This window comes from Miniopterus schreibersii, assembly GCF_964146895.1.
Source record: "Miniopterus schreibersii genome assembly, chromosome: 13".
NCBI lineage: Eukaryota > Metazoa > Chordata > Mammalia > Chiroptera > Miniopteridae > Miniopterus > Miniopterus schreibersii.
Window position 1 is genome coordinate 54,645,356 of NC_138113.1, and position 22,084 is coordinate 54,667,439.

Below are 22,084 nucleotides of genomic sequence, written 5' to 3' on the forward strand. Positions count from 1 at the left end.
CAATTTTCCCTGGAGGGAGTGAGGTAGATAAAACAATGACAGCACCGTATGTACCTATGCATTGGTCTTCAGAGTCAATCACAGGTGAATCTTGCCTGCAAACCCACTCTGACAGACTAGTGTTGTCTGAAATGTGGTCCATTTCTCAACCCTCAGTCACAACTACCTCAGATACATATGTGATCCTTTTGCATTTTGGTATAAACCCAATGTATGAGGATATTATACAGCTGCTATTTCCCCTTCCACAGAAATGAGCATCCTGCTGGCAAATGAGTATCCAGACAAATCATCAGAAAGACCAACTCCGGGAGGAAGCCAAGTTAATGACCAAGAGTGAGTGTTCTAATTTTACTAGGACAGTTTTGTTCTGTTTTCATTTGTTGTAAGTTTTAAAATGTTACACTCATGTGTTTTTAGTTCTTCAGATTTGTCTTCAGCAAACTGGCTCAAGACCAATGGCTTGGTTGCCAAGAAACTCACCATCATGGATGCCTTGTCAGTGGCAGCTGTCCCTCACAGCCCCACCTACATTCCCATTCTGGGAAAGTATGTTGCTTCCAAGGTCTTCGATGAGGTAAACTGATTTTCTATATGTCTCTGCTTGACATAGTTTTCATTTCTTGCTTAAATGAAAAGTTATCCATTTCAATGTCTTGTACAGTTGTAACAAAAATGTATTTTACCCATTGAAAAAGAATTCCTTGTAAAGGCAGTAAGAAGTGTTTTTGCTATTAAGCTAAGAAGGAACTGGCCTTTGTTAGGTTGGCAGTTCAGGATTCTCTACTTGTGAGAGGTTATGTCCTTCCTTTGCTCACCTTCTTTTCCTGAGTGCAGTGGCATCTTTACCATCATCAAAGTCTCCAAAGGAAAAAGAGAGAAAGAGGGAGGGACGGAAGGGGGGAGAGAGAGAGGGGGAGAGAGGGGGAGAGAGAGAGAGAGAGAGAGAGAGAATGTTAATAAAATGTTAAATAAGAATACCACTAACCACTGATTGGAGAGTTAGCTAGAACAAAGGAACCCTAAGAGAGTGATGAGTAACAGTCATTCATGTCCCAGGAGAAAAAGAGCTGAGAGCTTCCAGTAAGAGGGTGTGTGGTAGGGTGTGTGAAGGAAGCCAAATAAGTACTGAAGAGTTTCCATTGACTTGTGTCACAAGAAGGTCCTTGTCCTTAGCAAGAACAGATCCAGTAGAGCAGCCAGATTGCACAGGGATGGGGAACACAAAAGACATGAGAACATAAGGATTGAACTCCAGTGCTTCAATATAATAGCAACTAATGATTTAAATAGGAACACATTAAGCTTTACATTCACTAAATGAAAATAATATCCTTAAAAGACCTTATCTCGTACTGAAATATTTACAGAGGAATGGAAGGGGTTTGGGATTTGCTTCAAAATAATCTGTATGGTGAGAGCAGTGGGGGGAAGGGAGGAGTAGATAAAGCAAGATTGGCCATGAGTAGATAACAGTTATATTTGGATAATAAGACTATTGAGTGGGGGAGGCTCATTCTACTATTCTGTCTTCTTTTTTACATATTTGAAATTTTTCATAATAAAAAGTTGGGGGGAAATCAAAGGCAGGAAAATTATTTTTTAAAAAGAGCTTTATCTAATTGGTCTTAAAATAGCTGAGATTTGATGTATTTGGAAGAAGTGGATGAATTGATGAGTTTATGTTATACCCATTTAACAAATTATACCTATGGCCTTCAAAGCATCCTGGTTAACATGACCAATGGCTCTTGTTCTGGAGGTTGTGTGTGATCACTTGGGCTGGGTTCCTGATGACTTTGCCTTAAGGTGAATGGTCTTGTCCCTGGCTGTCATTTTGTGACTGGCAGATTCTATTTATACCTCCAGTGAACTCTAACCTGATTAGTCAACTTATCACTTGGACTTGACTTTTTCCAGAAGCAGCAGAGAGAAACTGAGCACTGATTTATTTCTTCCAGGAAGTTTGGTGACAGCTTCTCATATTCTGTGGATTTATTTTATTAAATTCTTGAGTTATATTTAGAATAAAGTATATTTAGTGAACTCTCCCTGGAAATAGAATTTTCCTATGCTTATCTTGTCTCCTTCTAAGCCTCTCAATAAGCCAAGATACATAGAGACTAAATTTCTCTAAAAACAAACATGGTAGGGTAGGCAAACATAAGAATAAAATCAAAGGGAGAAGCCATAAAGGAAAGATTTATAGATTGAATAAATAAAAATGTTATTTTGAATAAAAACATATAAATATAATTAAAGCAGATCTCTGAAAGATATTGGGGGAAAAAACAGCAACACACAGTTGAGGAAATAGAAACTAAAATAAGAAGTTCTAGTTCTTGTGATGTGTGGAAAGTGTAGAGTGAAGATGCAGAAGGGTCCCCTAACCCAGCTTCAGATGTCGAAGAAGTGTTCAGACGTGGCCGTGACAGTTCAGTCCAAGTCCAGGCCTGGGGGAAAGAAGGAGTTATGAAGGTGAGGAGGTGAGGAGGAGTGTCCTAGGCAGTGCAGGAGCATATAGGGAAGTCTAAGGGTCAGAGAAAGTTTGTCATTCCAAAGAAAGTTTAGTGTGACTGGAGGAAAGTGTCAAAGCTGGGGAAGGAAGGGCCTTGATTGAGTTAAGGACTTTGAATGTCATCCTGAGGGGAAGTGATTTTTTATAGGGGAGAGAAAAGATCAATTTTGGGCTTTGGCTGCTATCTGTACAATGGTTAGAGGGGCCTGAGGCTGGGAAGGTGAAGGGCAGTCAGGAGGCAAGGTCAAGGTGGCTGTGACCCAGGTGGTAACACTGGGGATGGATGCAAGGCAATTTATAAAGTCAAGTGGACAAGACCAAACCACATGGAGCTGAGAGAGAGAAAAATGCCAAGAGTGAAATTTAAGAAGGAAAAATTGGGAGGAAGAATAGTGAGGCTTCTGGTCTTCAAAAGAACATTCTAGTCTTCTGACTCTAGAAAGCAAAGCCACAGAAAGAGAACCAACATTTTTCAAGTGCATTTTACCATGGGGCATGTGCTTGGTGCCTTTTGTGGCATTGTATGGCCTCATCACAAGCCTGTGGGTAGGTCGCACACCACCCAGAGTGCTTCATTATTGATAGTAAGAGCAAGACCATGATGATGATAGAAATATACTGTAATGAATTCCAATTTCATCCTTACGGCCCATTTACATCTTTTATTCCTTAATATTTTCTCTAACTTTATAAGAGACTGTTGACTGTAAATGGGAAAAATAGGAAAACAATAATCTAAAAACATGTCCCACTTAGTGGGCTATATAGGTTTTTGAAACTTGGACCTAACATTTTATGAAAAAGTAGACAAAAACTGGAATAGAGCTGAAAAGAAAAAATGAACCTTAACCCACTTCATTGAGAATTTCAATTGAGTCTTACTCCTATGTTCTGTGCACAGCTGCATTCATCTGGGTGGAATTGTAAAGCAATGTTTGGCTTTGTCCCCAACTCTTTGTTTCATTCATGACTTATGTGTGGGCTCTTTCTTCTTCTGGAACACAATGCTGTTTTGGTTTTCAGTGTTTCCTGGAGCAGCATCAAATTTGTCACCTTGGAAATTGAGCAGAGAGGTTGCCCTAGCAATTCTCCATTACAAGATGCTAACTGGCAGTTTTAGTTTCCAGTGGGCCAGATAATTGTATCTTAGCTCTTTCAAAAAGATTCACTCATTGTCAAGCCATATACAGAATAAAATTGTTTTAATTATTTGATGAATCTAGAATTTGAAGCTCTTTATTGCCATTTTTTTTTTTTAAATAATAAAACCAAAATAATTTGGGAACATTAGTCTGTATTGTTGGAAAGTCTAAATCTTCATCATCACCAACACAATGTCTTTAACAGCATCCCATCAAGACTTCTTGTTTTGTCCTAATTTGGGTTCAGCAGACAGCTTTGTGGTCACATAGCCTTGGCTTACACCCCAGCTCATTTACTCCTGATGGGCCATGGCAGGCCTCTAATCTAGTACGAGAGGGGTCCTCACACTAGGGTCTGAGTGAAGCATCTGATATCATCAGAGTAGTTCATTTAAAACTTAGTAACCCATTAAGGTGGCTATCCATCTCATCATTTGGCTAGAAGAGAAGGTTCAGTGCAAAGAGGTTAGAGATACGGTGAAAGGCCTGGCACTTGTTACTTTCAAATATAGTGGCATTCAACATAATTTTTCTATCGATAGGAAAGCTTACTTCAATTAAAAATTCAAAAGCACAGTTATCACAAAAGCTATATATATATTCACTGTGTGAAAAAATTAGAAAATATAGTTGAGTGAAAAAGAAACAATAGTTGTAATTCCACCACAGACGAATCACTGGTGGCTGGCTGGCTATATCTTTTCACTATGTGTGTGTCCTTTGTTCTTTTTGCTTTACCAAAATGAAATCAAACTGAATATACTGTTTTGTACCCTCATTTTTACTCAGTAGTCTGTTGTGAACATTTTTCCAACAAATGTGTACCTAGTATACCATTTTAATTAAAATTTAAACCATCTTTTATATTCTAAAAGTTTAGATTGAAAAATGTAAGAAGTGCCCTGGTCAAGCGACTCAGCTGGTTGGTGCGTTGTACCATACACCAGAGGTTGTGGGTTCAATCCCTGGTCAGGGTGTGCATGACAGGCAACTGATCAATGTTTCTTTCTCACATTGATGTTTCTGTCTCTCTCCCTGCCTCTCTCTAAAAATCATTAAACATATCCTCTGGTGAGGATTAAAAAAATGTAAAATGTAATCTATGCTGTAATCTACAGTGTAGTAAGTAACATATTTTCATGGGTTTATGAATGATCTTTTCGGCACACTGCTAGGACAGTTAATTTTGTGGCCCTGCCTTCATTTTGCTCTTTGGAGAATGGAGGTAATGCAGTTAGAAAGGTGTGAGCACTTTACAGTTTGGATAACTGCACTATCTATCTGTACTCAGAGTTATCCATCTGGGATATGCGTTTGCATTTTCATTGCACATGTCCAGTCTGACCTTTCTTGGCCAATCTGGCAGCAAGCTCTGGAAACTCATTGGAAGAGCTGATTTTACTGGAAAAAAAAGTAGTTGATGAATTCAGTCAGGAATGAACAATAAATATATAAATACCAGTTTCACACTATTTTCTCATTTCAAAAGGGGCATTGTGGGATTGCTTATAAACACAGAATGTTGTCAGGTAAAATTCTGCCTGCACTACTTTAGCAACTAATAGGTACATGCACAGTTCTATATTCTGCTTTCTTTTATTGTTGTGGTTGTTAATCCTCACCTGAGGATATTTTTTCCATTGGTTTTTAGAGAGAGTAGAAGGGAGGGAGGAGGAGAGAGAGAGGGAGAGAGAAAGAGAGAGAGATGTGAGAGAGACACATCAATTGGTTACCTCCCACACTTGCCCTAACAGGGCCAGAGGTTTGAACCTGCAACCCAGGTACCTGCGCTTGACTGGCAATTGTACCCACAAGCCTTCAGTGTGCGGGCCAGTGCCCTAACCACTGAGCAACACCAACCAGGGCTGTATTCTGCTTTCTTTATTTAGCATATGTTTTGAACATATTTCCTTGTAACGACCATTTTTGGATGATTTTAATGGTTGTACTAATATTCAATAATATGAGTTACTACAATTTATTTAACTATTACCCCAATTATTGGGCAGTTTACTTGGAATTTTAAGAATGCCTGTTTTCCTCTATCTTTGCTATCATGTAGAACAGTAACATTAAAAAAAACTTTGCCAATTGCTATGTGGAATAGTATTTTAATTTTCTATTCTTTTATTATTTAAGGATAGTTTTCTTATGTGAGCTAAATATCTTTCTTAAAATCCTGTTCACATTATTCATACACTCAGCAAACACCTCTTTAAAAATAGCAAAGTTACACTCATCTCATACCTCAGTTACCAAGGATTCAAATTTGGTGGGATCCAAACTTAATTATGTTTTGCAATATAGATGAACTTTAAAAAATTTTGAGCCTTGGCCATTATTTTAATTTGTATATAATTTTAGTCTTTCATATGTCCAACAAATGGTTAATTTACATATGTATTATACTAGAAACTAGTATTTTTAGAAGGAATAAAGAACTACAGAGTTTAGCAGAGAGGCAAGTCATATAACAAGAAGTACATGTATAAATATATTTATACAGGACTTGAATGAGAAAATATGTAGAGTGCCTAGTGTTTGGCAGAGAGTAAAGGATAAACACTATTATCATTATTGATAAAACTATTCCTAAGTACAGTGGTTCCTTTAGGGTATCTCTGGTCTAACAGTAGGAAAAGTGCTAACAACATCAGCCCAGATTAGCTGTCCATGAATTCTAGAAATTTCTTCTGCTTTTATGATCATTGTCTGTTTCCTTCCTCTCTCTCCCTCCCTCTAGTTAAAATCTTCTCACACGGGGTTCATATCAATTTGGTAAGGTTTCTAGATTAACCTCAAGAGAACTGAAGTAGGTTATACCTTGAGACTCCCTTATGTTATCAAATCTTGTCTAGAAGGGTCTCTCATTACTTGGCTATGCTTAATTTGCATTATGAGAGGTAGTAAGTAAACTATTTCAAAGGAGGTGTGATCAGGTGGTTTTATTTCCTCTCAAATAGAGCTGCCAGTTTCTTCATTAACCACACTCCTCCCTGCTGCTTCCTGACAGCACTGGGTGGCCATGATTCTCACCTCCCAAGACCCTGTGAGACTGCTCCTTATGACCTCATAGTCACACTAAATTTGACATCATAAAGAGACTATCCCATAGGACCTCCAGTGACCACCATGTTGTGAAAACTAAGACCACAGACTGAAGGTGTGGAGTATGACTTTGTCTTTCCCTAAATCTGCATGCACACGAGCCAGAACTGCACAAATCTGAGCTGCTACCACACTGAAGTACACTATGGCCATGCAAGGCATGAGATCCAAGTCTACAAAAGAGGGAAGTAGAATGTTAAATGCTGAGTTTTCTTAAGTATATGAAGTGAGGGGTCAAGCTGATCATGGTGAAGTGGGATAAGGCTGCTACACGTTTTGTGGTGGTGATTTGTAATTAAGCTGTATAAGATGACAGACTTGGAGGGCTAGTCATAGACTTCTAAAGGTTTTTTATCCTCAGGGGTGATAAAAAAGTAAGGGTCTTTTGTTGAAATTGTTTTTCCCTTCTCTGGGAATTATGTGATATGTAGCTCTATTTTGAAAGATTTTTTTTTTCTCCTCTAAGCTTCATTCAGTTTTCAAAGGCCAGTGGACCCGCTGCTCTGGCTCCTGCCTTTGACAAAGACTGTCAGAAGCTACACACTGAATTCATGTGTCTGACAAGTAGGGTGGTTTGACTATGTGGCCTCTTAACTTTGTGATTTTCAGTTTTCTGAATCTTTGCCTATTTTCTTGTTGGTTTTGATCTTCATGTTTTAATTACAAGATTAATACATGTAGCTTTCAATTTCAAAGTCTGTTTTTTCCAAAAGAGATTTATTTTATTATTTAAAATATTGTTGTTTTTCCCATTTGTTTCTTCTTATGGCACTCTGTACTTTTATATAACTGTTACATCTTTGAACAATCTAATAATTAATCTTAATCCTAACTAATATAAAGTCATTGTTAGATGGCTTATAAGTTAGTTTCTTCTCAAGTGAATTGACATTCTGACTTGATTTGCTCAGCTATCATTTTTGGTGAGTGTGTGTGTGTGTGTGTGTGCGCGCGCTTTGGAATTTTAGTATGCTATGCTGGCTAGTTTTAACAAGATTTTTTTTAACTGCTTTTTTCTTTTTCTTCTGTTTTGCACTTGCCTAAATCCATCCCCTTGAGCTGCCTCATTGGCATTTAGAGCTCTCTTTCCATGGTGATACTGGAACATCATAGATTCAGGAGGTGGATCGTAGATTCAGTGCCCTCTCTCACTAGACTGGGCCTTCTTTCAGGGATGAAAGACCCTGATACCAGTGCTGGCTTCAGGCACTGAGCCTGCCTTGGGCCTTTGTTCTGCACACAGAGCACTCATAATCCCACTTGCTGTGCAGGGGTTGAGCTCCATTGTCCCTGCCATCTCTGGACAGAGTCAGCACACCCACAGCTCAGCCCTGCTCATTTGTTCAGTTTTGTTCAACTGTGTCTCTGGAAATCTATCAATCATGCATCTTTTTCCTTCTTGCCTATGTATTTTACTTTAAACAATAACAAAACAATTTTTTTAAGATTTTAGAGGCAAGGGGGAACAAAAGCATGAACTATATTGTCTTGATTGATTGAAAGTAAAAATTACTTTTTAAAAACAATTCCCCACATTCCCAAGACACCTATATGCCCCTTGTGGTTGGAATCAGGTACATTTTTGAAATGATACTGTAGCTTAGTATTCTCCTGTTAGACTTTCTTTTTCTTCCTTGTTTAAATATTAAGATATGGAATATGCCTTTTTGCGAAACTATATTTGTTTATTTATCAACAAATATTTGTTGAGGGCACACTATGTGCCACACACTGTTCTAGGTGATAGGAATACAGTAGTGACTAAAGCAAAGTCTTTGCCCTGGTGGAGCTTACATTGTGCTAGAAGGAGATGGGTGTTACTCAAACAGATAAATGTACAGTATTACAGGTACTGTTGAGATGGCATGGAGTCAGAGGCATCCCCAGCCCGGAAGGAAGGAAGGAAACACCAGGTGCAGACAGAAAGAACTCAGAAAGAAGCCTGGTACTCTGCTCTTCCTATAGAATGTCGTGCCATTGACCACTGAGCCTTCTCCATTGGACATGCATAAGAACCTCTTATAAACCAATAGGAAAATGGTCAAAAGATGTTAACTATCATCAGATATTCTCAAGAGAAAATTAAATGCAAATTAGATATATGAAAAAGATGTTTAACCCAACTAGTAATTTACAAGTAGCAACAATGAGATCCTATTTCTTATTGCTCACTCTCATCAATTTGAAAGAGGTTCACGAAGATAACACTCAGTTCTGACAACAGTTTCCCAAAACAGTTTTTCTTTTCTTTTCTTCCTTTCCTTTCCTTTCCTTTCCTTTCCTTTCCTTTCCTTTCCTTTCCTTTCCTTTCCTTTCCTTTCCTTTCCTTTCCTTTCCTTTCCTTTCCTTTCCTTTCCTTTCCTTTCCTTTCCTTTCCTTTCCTTTCCTTTCCTTTCCTTTCCTTTCCTTTCCTTTCCTTTCCTTCCTTTCCTTTCCTTTCCTTTCTTTTCTTTTCTTTTCTCGTGGTGGTGGTGATTTTTTAAATGTGTAGTTTTTGGAAGAAAAAGATTACCAATGCTATCTTTGATTCTTGTCTTCTTCTTAATGACTTTCTATATTTTCTAATTTTCTACAGTTATATTAATCTTATAGTCAGAAAAACGTGCTGTATAGCCATGTGGATCCATTTTTGAAAGTACACATTAGCCTATCCAATGACGCTTTCCTGTGTTATTGCTGTAGGTGTTCCCTTTGGCACACGTGTGCAATGACACGAACAAGATGACATTAATTAACCCCCACGGATTCAAGCTCAATATCTACAAGCAAAAAGTGGAACAGGCAATTAAATCCTATGAAAAGTGAGTGTTACTTGGGCTGCTTGCTCATGGCTGTGGGATTTGTTTGGGCTTGTTTTCCCGTTTTAGCTTAGATTTTTCATCTGGAGCAACCGTTTAAAACTCGTCCACAAGGAATATCAAATTCAGTAGCAGCTGCTACAAACACAGACACTTCTGTGTGCCAGACTCTGCGTTAAGTACCTCACCCCTATATGTCCAACAGAGTTTCAAACTGTCTTCCCTTTCCCAAACCTATAGAAACCTCATGTTTCCACGTGATCTTTAAACTTTCCACTTTAGCAGAGTGGACTTGGTCATTCTGGTACCTAACATTTTGTAAAGTGACTAGTAAAACCCCACAATAGTGAGATAGTGGAGATAATATGTGTGCTAGTATGTAAACAGTCTTTGTATCAAGATCCAGAAGGTGATCAAGTTGACTGCAGTGAAGATTATACTCTTAAATGGTCCCTGTGTCAGTGCTGAGGTAGGGGCCTTTCTTCACAAGGACAGCTGACCCAGTCTCACCTGTCCTAGCTCTCTCCTCACCTCCCACCCCACCCAGCACTTAATTAATCCTTGGTGCACAGCACTTCATTCACCTTTGACCATGCCTGGCTTCTCCAGGCAAGCCTGTGCTTGGTTCTAGAAGCTGTGCAACTGGGTTTTCAATTCCCACCACAATGAAATAGAGTACACGAAAATTAGCGCTGTGTCCTGGGCAGACATACATTGGTTTATTGTCATTGTGCAGTGAGTCTAGCATGTGTTCAAAAGAAGTATAAAGCCTGACCCCTGCACGAGGGGTGCACAGTCCAGCAGAGGCTGGCCTCCCCCCATGCCCATCACAGGCCTCTCCAATCTCCCCTGGAGTTTTGGGTTTTTATCTGCCCTTCGTTTCTCTTACAGGCAGGATGAACTACACCAGGGCTCACCCTTCCCTGTGGGCCTGAGACTGCTCTGTTGTTAGTCCCTCACACTGTCCCTGTCCCTTTCCTCTGCCTCTTCCTCTGCTCCAGGCAGGCCTCCAAGCTCTGCTGCTCCTCTTCTTGTCCCCCAGCTGGCCTCTTGCATCCTCCTCATGAGGACTCCCCCCAGTAACCTTCCATCACCCACTATGTGTGGCCTTCAGAGCACTCGCAGACATGTGAGCTCCCAGTGGCGGGAGCTTGGTAGCCTTGCTTTCCCCTTTGGCTCCTCTTCCTAACGGATGCCACTACACACACACACACACACACACACACACACACACACACACACATATATTTGACTATTGGAATTTAATTTGGAAAAAAAAAAAAGAATTTAATTTGAATTTGATCTAATTCAAGTTTAGTCATTAAAATTTTTCAAATTCAGTTATTTGAAATGTAATATAATAATAATTCATATTATAATTTAATTTTCTTGAATCATTCAAATATGTGACTTCTCTAATTACCTACCTGGTCTGTGAGCGACTGGTGCAGGGCCACAGGCTGGGGAGCTGAGGCCAGACAATTCTGGGTTTCCCTCGTGCCTCTGATATCTACTTGGCAAGTCACGTGAAAACCGCAGGCTTTCCCCCTCTCGTTCCTGAATCTGCTGATCCTACAAGAACCATAAGTAGATGGCATTTCATTTCATACAGCTCTTCCCAAGGGTTTCCAGAAGATGAGGACTCCTCCTTTCCAGGTGGGAGAGCACTTTTCCCTAATAGGAAAGCCAAGAACATAGTGATTTGCCCATTTCTTCCTTCCAGGGAGTGAATCTAGAAAAGCCTTTTAGTGCCCTTAGAAAAATAGTACACCAGGTTGTTATTATTGATAATAATATTAAATCTAATGTGACTAATATTTAATATTGATTGAATTTGTATTAATTATTTAGTGTTAGTAACTTGATGATTATATTAAATGAATTATTTATTTAATATTATTATTTAATAACATTAACATTAACATTACATTATACAGAATAAGCTTCCTGATCTTTTGCATTCAATAGTATTTAAGAACTTTGTTGGTATAAGTGTCAATACCCTTTTCTACCTTGTTCCACCTTCCTAAAGACATGCATAATATGAAAAGTAATGAAGCATGATTTACTCTCACACCATCCCCAATATAGCATTTCTAAGGTGTTTCCCACCATAAGTAAGCCAGACATAACTTGTATGGTTGGGGATAACCAGACAAATGGGAAGCTCACAACCCTTTGGCCAATAGTGACGTACACTAGCTATTTTGGTCACACTTAGTGTCTATGTGTGGGAGTACTTCTGTTCCAACATCTTAAGAATGGAGGTAGCAATTTTGGCTTTCTGTGTCTGATAGAAGCTTGGAGTGGAGATTGCCAGGGCTGGCTGGATTCTAGACTAATTTTTCTGAAGCTCCGTTTGATTGTGAGTCTGAAGTCAAGGTTGCAGCCCCCAGATCCACAGGAGGAGCACCAGTTCTAAGCTGGCTCTGGGACCATGTTAGTAACCACTGCTTACAATCTCCAAAATGATCGGCTGCTGCCTACACTTCTGAAGTGTCATTAGTGACAAGTTGCTTTGCAAATGGAACCAATTCTTGGTACATATAGTTTGTGAAGCAGAGATATAGAAAAATGGTGAATGTCACTCCTCAAGCAGATTTCATTCTTCTAATATAAGCAAAGAGGAAAACTGAGCAGTAACACCCCTGAGTCAAGGGGCTGGACCAGCCATAGAGAAACCCTCCTATCCAGTGCCCTCAGGATTGGCTAGGGACTTCCCACAGTCTCCCCCACCATTGGTGGTGGAGCTAATATTAACACACCCTTGGTTGTCCTCAGTTCTCACTCACCCATTTTTCCTGCCCTGTGTGCTTTGCAATATTTCAGTAAAGATGGAAAATAAGGCAGTAGGCTGTTAAGTGTTGGTGGAAGAGGGAGATTAAAGATAGCAGTGGACTGAGTGGAAGCTACACTGACACTCTCCTGGGACCAAACTGGAATTAAAACTAAAATATAGAAAAACCATCCTGAATAATCAACTGCAACTGAAGACAAGCTGGAGAGCACCCTCATAACCAAAGAGGAAAAGTGGAGACCACAAAGAGACTGGTAAGAAGTGTGGAGGTGCAAGAGGACTGGCTGGGCTCCCACAGGCAGTAGCTGAAGGTCTAGAGGGATATCTCAGCTGTGGGGGGGTTCCCACTGATGACTCTGGGGCCTAAACCCCAGGCTGGGCTGCCCAGCCAAGAGCAGCAGAACTGAGAAAGGTGTTCACATAACATCTGGCTGTGAAAAGCAGCCAGGTTTCTGTGTGCCAAGGAGAAACAGCTAGAAATGCAGGCACCCTCTCAAAGAGCCAATGCACAAAGTTTTGTGTGCAGCCACTCACCTTGGGCTCCAGCAAAGGGAGGACAGAGTGGACTGGAGCTGGGTGAGGAGAATCTAGGGTTGTGGGCTCTGGAGATAGAACTCAGAGGACACCCCTCTGGATTCCTGTACCAAGTCATTCCCCCAAACTTCAGAGGACATCTTTCCCAGGCAGACATTTATCTCCAAACAGCTCTTGCCCGAAGGGGAAGCAATTGCCCACCCTTCAAGAAAACCTCTCCCCTTGCCCATGGAATTTCTACATCCTGAGGCTCATTAAGAGAATCAGATTAATCAGCCTGCAGACAGAGACAGACCTCAGAGTGCTTTGAGTCTTTGCCTGATCTGTTTCTGGATCCGGGCCTTGGAAAAGCAAACTTTGGTGTGCATCTTGGTCCTGTCCAAATGCACCCAGCCCCAATAGAGGGGACCTCAAGCCAAGGGTTGTTGATAGCTCCAAATGGGGTACTCAAGGCCAGTCATAAACAGCATCTGACATTGGCCTGCAGCAGAGACCATCCAAAAAGACTGAGTGTCCTAGCTGCCCTACCTAATACAGAGAAACAAACCCAAATAGGCAGCCAAAATGGGGAGACAAAAGAACAAGCCCCAAATCAAAGAAACAGAGAAGTCTCCAGAAAAAGAGCTAAATGAAATGGAGAAAAGCAATCTATCAGATATATAGAGTTCAGAATACTGATTGTAAGGATGCTCAACAGCATGAAAAAAGATATGGAAACTATGAAAAGTGACCAGTCAGAAACGAAGAATTACATAGCAGAAATAAAAAATACATTGGAAGGAATAAACAGCAGGTTAGAGGAAGCTGAGGATTGGATCAGTGAATTAAGAAGACAGGGTAGAAAAAAATCACTGAATCAGAGATCCAGAAAGAACAAACAATAAAAAAACTGGAGGACAGTCTAAGGGAGCTGCGGGACAACATGAAATGTAACAGTATTCAAGTGACAGAAGAGGTCAAAAGTAAGCAAGAGTTAGAGAACCTGTTTGAAGAAATAATGGCAGAAAACTTCCCTAACCTGGTCAAGGAAAAGTCACACAAGTTCAGAAGGCACAGAGAGTCCCAAGTAAGAAGAATCCAAAGAGGCCCACACTCAGACACATCATAATTAAAATGCCAAAAATTCAAGAAAAAGAGAGAACATTAAAGGCAGCAAGAGAAAAGCAATGTGTTACCTACAAAGGAGCTCCCATAAGGCTGTCAGTTGACTTCTCATCAGAAACTCTATAGGCCAGAAGGGAATGGCATGAAGTATTCAAGGTAATGCAAAACAAGGACCTGAAACCAAGACTACTCTATCCAGCAAGGCTATCATTCAAAATAGGTGGTGAAATAAAGAGCTTCCTAGACAAAAAAAAAAAAAAAAAAATCTAAAGGAGTTTATCCACAACAAACCAGCATTGCAGGAAATGTTAAAGGGACTGCTGTAATAATAAGAAACAGAGAGAGAAACATAGACATAAAGAATTAAAATGGCAATAAATAAGGACCTATCAGTAATAACCTTAAGGACTTTAAGGGAGACATCAACAGCAATACAGTCATAGTCATGGACTTGAACACCCTGCTGACTTAACTGGATAGATCTTCCAAACAAAAAGTCAACACAGAAACAGTGACTCTAAATGGCACACTAGATCAGATGGATTTAACTGATATTTACAGAACATTTCACCCCAAAGCTGCAGGATATACACTTCTCTCAAGTGCACATGGGTCATCCTCAAAGATAGACCACGTTAGGACACAAAACCAGTCTCTACAAGTTCAAGAAGATTGAAATCAAGCATCTCAGATCACAATGGCATGAAATTAGAAATCAACTATAGTAAAAACACTCAAAAACATTCAAATACATGGAGGTTAAATATCATGTTATTAAACAATGAATGGGTTACCAATAAGATCAAGAAAGAGATAAAAAATTCCTGGAAACAAATGAAAATGAACACACAACAACCCCAAATCTATGGGACACAGCAAAAGCAGTTCTTTAAAAAAAAAAAAAAAACAACTTTATTGATTTCAGAAAGAGGAAAGGAGAGGGAGAGAGAGAGATAGAAACATCAGTGATGAGAGAGTCATTGATCAAGCCCGCAGCCCAGGCCTGTGCCCTGACTGGGAATTGAACCCCGATCGCCTGGACCCCAGGTCGACGCTCAACCGCTGATCCACACCCGGCTGGGCAGCAAAAGCAGTTCTAAGAGGGAACTTCATAGCACTACAGGCCTACCTCAAAAATCAAGAAGAATTTTTAGTGAACTATCTAACCCTAGAAGCATGGAACAGACTGATGAATCTCAGTGGGAAGGCGGGGGTGGGGGAGTAGGTGGGGAGAGATTCGTCAAAGAACTTATATGTATATATGCATAACCCATGGACACAGACAATAGTGTGGTAAAGGTCTGGGGGGTGGATATGGTGTGGAGGGGATCAATGAGGGGAAAAAACAGGGATATCCATAATACTTTCAACAATAAAGACAAGTTAAATAATAATAAATAAATTTTTTATAAAAAGATAATAGGTAACAGAGGTGATGAAATGTGCTCTTGGAAACATTTTTTCTAAAAGATGGAATTCAAAGTAGACATGCTGAGTAATTGTACACACATTCACTAATTGTTTCTCAGCCTGCCAAGGCTTGCCCTTCTCTGGAACCAGGAGGCAATGAACATAAGGTTATTCCTGGTCACTTTAGACAGGCGTGGGCAAAAGCAAACACATTGTGTCATTGTGACAGCCTTTTGAGTCAATAAAGCTACTCTAATAATCATAACCTGCACATCTTTTTCCATATGAACAACTGTAAACCTAATTTTGTCCACTCCTGTCCATACATCTCAGTTTCTTCAGCGCCAAGTTGGGTAGTGTTATTCTTATTTTATCGACAAAAAATAGAGTTTCAAAAAGTCGCTTAACACAGGGTCACACAACGGCCAGTGGAGACCCTGAGATTTGAACCCAGACCCATGTAGCTCTAATCCCTGCTCCACACTCCCAGCCTCCCTAGTACATCGCCTCCACTGTCAAGGTTTAGATTTAAGAGGGGTTTTAAATGAAGATTTTTTTCTAGAAAAGCACACACACGCACGTGCGCGTACACACGCACACAAATCCAAAATACATCCTATGAATCATTTTTAAGTCTCAGAAGCCCTGATCATTGTTCATTACATGTTCATTACATGAACCACATGATTAAAGAAACAATTTTCAAATAGGCCCCAAAGAACCAAAAACTTCAAATGAGATAGAAGCACTGAGATGGCTTATTTCCTACTTCCCAACTCTCTATCACCTATAGAGCATCTACGCGTGTCAGACACACACTACACCGTTGAGTCCTCACAGTAACACTGGGAGGGGGTACTATTATCCCCATTCCACAGAAAAGTTTCACCCAAAGTCTAGGAAGAGGAGAAGCTAAATGAGCTCTGGATCCAGGTGGTCTGGCTCCCAAGTCTGTGCATATCATGCCAGCCCCCCTTTCTGTGACCTCACCAAGCTCATGGCAGGAGGTCAGGGCAGGATAACACCCCCAAAGTGTGTTCCTAGAGCCCTAGCACTCATGCTGGGGCCAGTGGTTAGAAGAATACCTCGTGAAGGGTGACAAATTCTCCCACCTCATTTTACTGAAGCAGTTTTTTTCACGGAATACCAGCTCACAACCCCTGGAGCATGCACTCCAGAAAGCCTGGGGTAATGACGCAGATAATGATGTAGCTGTACAGAACTGGCTGACACCTCTGAAAGAAGCATCCCTGGTTAGTAACGAGGGGGAGCTCCACCTACCCTATACGAAGCATCAATGCTCCAGCTCCTCCTTTCTTAGGTTGACGAGCATCTCTGCAAACATGTTCGGTGATGAGGTTTAGTCTCAGCACCGCCAATTAGCTGTGCAGGGTGAGCAAGGCACTTCATTAGTCTGCCCCTCCCAGAGGCTTCATTTGGAAAACAAGGTCTCTAAAGTGTGACCCACTCCTGTTCTGTACGACCCTATTAACCTCCTTTGCTTGGAGAATCCAGGCAGAAGAATGTCTTCAGGGGCAAGTTAAGGGCACGCTTATTTTTACTTTGGAAGAAAAATAGTGGGTGTTAGAAACATCTTCATGCAGAGACAAGGAGGACCAGTTTGTTTACTGCCTTTTCCCAGCCTGGTTTTACCTGATTGAGCTGAGAGCTGCAGCCTCCTTTGCTGTGTAGCTTGACTGCCATAAAGCCACAAAGCTTCTGAGTGATGCTAAGGGAGGGAGCACACTAATCCCTCCTTAAGCACACGGCCGTGGTATGGGCAACGATGATGGCAGCTGGCCTGGGCTCTCCCTGCAGTGCCTTTCGGACGGAACCTGGGCTCAACCTTTTGCTATGAAATGATGTATTGGTACTAAGTAATTGTTTTTAATTTTTTTGAACAGGCGCTTGAATAAAATTGTTTGGCGAGCATTATCTCAAGAGGAAAAAGAAAAGTAAGCCAGTTCCTCTTTTTTTAATAAAATTTTGGTGACATCCACATAACCTACAACTAGCTTTTTTAAAGTGAACAATTCAGTAGTATTTAAATTGTTCAAAATGTTGTACAAACCACTACCTCCCTCTAGTTTCAAAACTGTTCTGTGACCTCAGAAAAACACCTGTATCCATTAAGTAACCCTTCCCCATCCCCTTCTTCCCCTCTGTCTCTAAATTTGCCTGTTCTGGATATACCATATAAAAGGAATCGTACATATCACACATCATGTGACTTTTTGTGTCTGGCTTCCTTTACTTAGTTAATGTAAAAACTTGATGTTTTCAAGGTTCATCCAAGTTGTAGCATATATAGTACTTTATGTATATCTACCAATTTTCTTATCTACTGATGGATGTTTACTTTGCACTTTGGAGCTATTATGAACAATGCTGCCATATACGTTCATGCAGACGCTTTGGTGTGGACACATGTTTTCATTACTCTTGAGTACATAACTAAGAGTGGTTTTGCTGCATCACAGGGTAATTCTATGTTTAACTTTTGAGGAACCACCAAATTGTTTGCCACAGCAACCACGCCATTTTACATTCCCGCCAGTAGTGTCTGAGGGTTGTCTTCCACAATCCTTGCCAACGCTTATTCCCCCTCTTTTCTTTAAACTAAAGCCACCCTAATGGGTGTGAAGTGATATCTCACTGTGGTTTTCATTTGCATTTCCTTAACAATCAATAATGTTGAACATCTTTCGTGTACTTGTTGGTTGTATGTGTATCTTCAGAGAAAGATCTATTGAAGTCCTTTGCCCATTTTTAAATTTAGTTCTTTGTCCTTTTGTTGCTGAGTTGTAAGAGTTCTGGATGTTCAACCTTCATCAGATTTATGATTTGTCAATATTTTCTCCCATTCTATACATTGTCTTTTCACATTTTTTATAATTTCCCTTTTTCCCCAGAAGTTTTTAATGTTTACAAAGTTGATTTATCTACTTTTTCTTTTGTTGCTCCTGCTTTTGGTGTCAAATATAAGACATCAGTCCATTGCCAAATACGAGGTCATGAAGATTTACCCCTGTAAATCTCTTCTAATACCTTTCTGGTTTTAGCTCTCACGTTTAGGTCATTGATCAATTCTGAGTGAATTTTTATATATGGAGTATGGTTATCTCTATCTGCAAACAGAGATAGTTTTACTTTGCCTTTCCATTTTGTAAGCCTTTTATTTCTTTTCTTGCCTAGTTGATCTGGATAGGACTCCCAGTATACAGTTGAATACCAGTGGTGAAGGGGGCATCTTGTCCTGTTCCTAGTCACAGGGAAAAGCTTTCAGTCTGTAACCATTGAGTAGAGTGTTAGTTGTGGGTTTTTCATAAATGCCCTATATCATGCGAAGGAAGTTCCCTTCTATTCTTAGTTTGCTAATTGTTTTTATCTTGAAAGGGTGTTAGTTGGATTTTGTCAAATACTTTTCCTGCATCTATTGAGATGATCATGTGGGTTTTTTCCTTTGTTCTGTTCATGTTCTGTGGTGTATTAAATCACTGATTTTCTTAGGTTGAACCATCTTGCATGCCTGAGTTAAATCCCACTTTGTCAGGATGTATAATCCTTTTAATGCTCTGTTGGATTTGGTTTGCTGCTATTATGTTAAGCCTATTTACTTCTATATTCATAAAGGGAAATGATCTTGTAGCTTTATTTTCTTTAGTATCTTTGTTTGGTTTTGGCACTGAGATAATGCTGGTCATTTTTAAATGGTTCCTCAGATGGGGCCATCTTTCTCCGTTTCTTTGTATGCCATAGCATCTGTAGTTGTGTTTTGAGCATTTGAAAAAAACAGACACCTCTCCCAGTCATTGTGTACTGTCTTCTTACAGGGGAAGACCCTGACCAATCAGGCTAGAGAGTCCGGGGACCTCTTAACTCTTTTCTGGGGATATGTCTTCTCTAGGCTTGTGTGCATAATTTCCCAAAGAGAGTTGCCCCTGTTTCTTTTCAGGAGCCCATGTCTCTTCCTCCCTCTGGTGTCTATTTTTGGTACTGTGGTATTCTGGTGCTGTACTAAGCCTTGGAACTTGCCTTTGTTCTCAGCTGCCCCTAACCTGGCATCCAAAGCGAACAGCCATTCCCATCAGGGCTCTGAGTCATATGAGACAGAAACCAGTCTCTCCAACAGACCCCCAAAAGCCAGAATGTTGGATGCAGAGTCCCTTTTTTCTTTCCCACCCAAGGAAGAAGTCAGGATTTAGTTTTTCTCTCAGTTATGCTGCATTGTGCCTGGGAAGGTGAGGGGCTAGGCCAGGCAAAATGCAATAAACTTTTCTACTGACTTTAGCACCTACTCTTCTTGGGTTTATGGAGTGCTACAAGCTCTTGACTGGTTTCTGGGATTCTCACAAAGGCAATTTGGTCCACACATTGTTGTTAAGTCAGTATCTCTATGAGGAAATAGGGTTTCTTATTCCACCGTCTTGCTGACATCATTCCAATTTAGATTTTTAATAAGAATTTTTGCTGTCCTCTGGAGACAAGTTTGTTTGTGGATTGAGTCCTGTGGTTGTGCTGGGTTTACACTGGATTCTTTCAACACCTTGCATCTAAAGGAAGTGACACTCTCAGCAGTAAGAGGATGATCATGATGAAATGAGCTCTCCGCCATCCCCTTCTCTCTCCTTCCTACATGTGTGGCTCCCTAGTAGCTGGGACTGGAAATAGAATCCAGGACCTGGGCCATCACACCACGTTGGCTTCCCCTGGAGTCTCACTGCCGGCTCATCAGCTCATAGAAAGTTTAGCTTCTGTTTCTTGTGTACCCAAACCATGAAGCCAGAAGTTTAGGCCAATTTAGGCTTACAGGGAGAAGAGGAGAGCAAAGTGGCTGAAATGAGCTAGTAGAAGAATTTCTGCACTGAGGCAGATAGTTGGGTTTTGTTTAATTTTTCTTTCCTTTGCTTTCCTTTGTTTTCCAGAGTCACTGCTAAAGGATAGTTGAGTGAAATTTATTTGAAGCACATTTTTGGTTCTGCCAAATGTTAGACCTAGGGAGAAAGAAATGGGTTCTAAATATGCCAAAAAGAAATTGTTAAAAAAAAGTCATGTATATCAAACTTCTTTAAAATCAGATAATTAAATTAGGTAATGAGGAAAAGTGCCTACCATTATTTAAAGAGATGATTATTTTTAACTTGTGCAAGCTACCAAAGTTCCGAAGGACGAGAGGGTGTGGCTGTGATTCTGTTAACTGGTACCTGACATCGGCTTTGACAGATGTTTCTCTGGGGAGGGTTTACTAAAAAACATCTTCTCATATTTTTTCTGTTATGGTCACTTTCTTTGTTCTTTTGTTTCTTCTTCTTTTTTCTTTCTTAGGCTAGATGCAAACAAACCAATGCGATACTTGGAAAACAAGGCAGCTTTAAATGAGGCATTAGAACGGTTGAATTGGCCCATTTCACTGAAAGAGCTGTCGATGCTGGAAAATGAAATCCTAGCTGGGAAGATGTACATCCAGCAGGCCATGGAACTCCAGGAGGCTGCCATGAAGGAGGATGCTGTGAGCAGGGCCCTAGGAGAGGTGGGTACCTTGGAGGGGTCTGTGTTTCCTCCCTCCCTCCTGGCCAGAGTCACTGCCACCCTCTGTTGGAGGCTTTCCTTCTCTCTCTCCCACCCCCATCACACTGACTACTAAAAGACTTAGCACCAACTCACTTAGGGTCCAAGGACTTCTTTCAAAAGGAATTAAATGCGATTTGGTTTTACTATGGCCTTATTTTAAAACAATACATCTTTTAACTGCAAAATAAAACTGAAGTATAATGTCATGATTAAAAGCCTGGCTTTGATATAAGTCAGAGCAAGGTCCAACTTCAGATCTGCCAACTAATACCTGTGTGATCTTGGCCAGTTACTCTGTGACTCTAAACTTTAATTTTTGTTTGTTTTTTAATATTTTATTTTTATTGTTAACATTATTACAGTTGTCCCCCATTTACCTTCCCTTTGCCCTCCCCTCCTCCTGGCCCTTACCACATTGTTGTCTGTGTCCATGGGCTATGCATATATGTTCTTTGGCTATTCTCTTCACCTTCTTTCATCCCGTCCATCCCACCCCCCTCCCCTCTGATCTCTGTAAGGCATGTATTCATGCCTCTGGTTCTATTTTGTCAGTTTATTTTGTTCATTAGATTCCACATATAAATGAGATCATGTGGTATTTGTCTTTCTCTGTTTGGCTTATTTCACTCAGCTTAATAATCTCCAAGTCCATCCATGCTTTCACAGACTTAAGACTTCCTTCTTTTTTATGGCCACATAGTATTCCATTGTGTAAATGTCCCATGGCTTTTTTATCCACTCATCTGCTGACGGACACTTGGACTGTTTCTAGATCTTGGCTATTGTAAATAGTGCTGCTGTGAACATAGGGGTGCATATATTCTTTCTGATTGGTATTTCAGGATTCTTAAGATACATTCCCAGAAGTGGAATCACTGGGTCAGGTGTCAGTTCCATTTTTAATTTTTTGAGGAACCTCCATACTGTTTTCAACAGTGGCTGTACCATCTGCATTCCCACCAGCAGTACACGAGGGTCCCCTTTTCTTCACATCCTTGCCAACATTTGTTTGTTGATTTATTGATGGCAGCCATTCCGGCAGGTGTGAGGTGATAACTCACTGTGGTTTTAATTTGCATCTCTCTGATGATTAGTGACATTG

General features: G+C 40.4%; 1 protein-coding gene across 3 annotated transcripts in view; it reads left to right on the forward strand.

The window, feature by feature from the left end:
- The window catches only part of VWA3B (von Willebrand factor A domain containing 3B), a 143,521-nt gene that overhangs the window by 95,611 nt on the left and 25,826 nt on the right, over positions 1-22,084 (forward strand). For all 3 annotated transcript variants that reach the window (XR_014000089.1, XM_081155767.1, XM_081155768.1), the window contains exons 18-22: positions 252-336; positions 421-577; positions 9,451-9,569; positions 17,316-17,366; positions 20,737-20,941. Coding sequence is in view for 2 of the 3 variants with exons in the window: in XM_081155767.1 (XP_081011893.1) it covers positions 252-336; positions 421-577; positions 9,451-9,569; positions 17,316-17,366; positions 20,737-20,941 (617 nt within the window). In the remaining variant the exon portion in view is untranslated. The remainder of the gene's footprint in view (positions 1-251; positions 337-420; positions 578-9,450; positions 9,570-17,315; positions 17,367-20,736; positions 20,942-22,084) is intronic.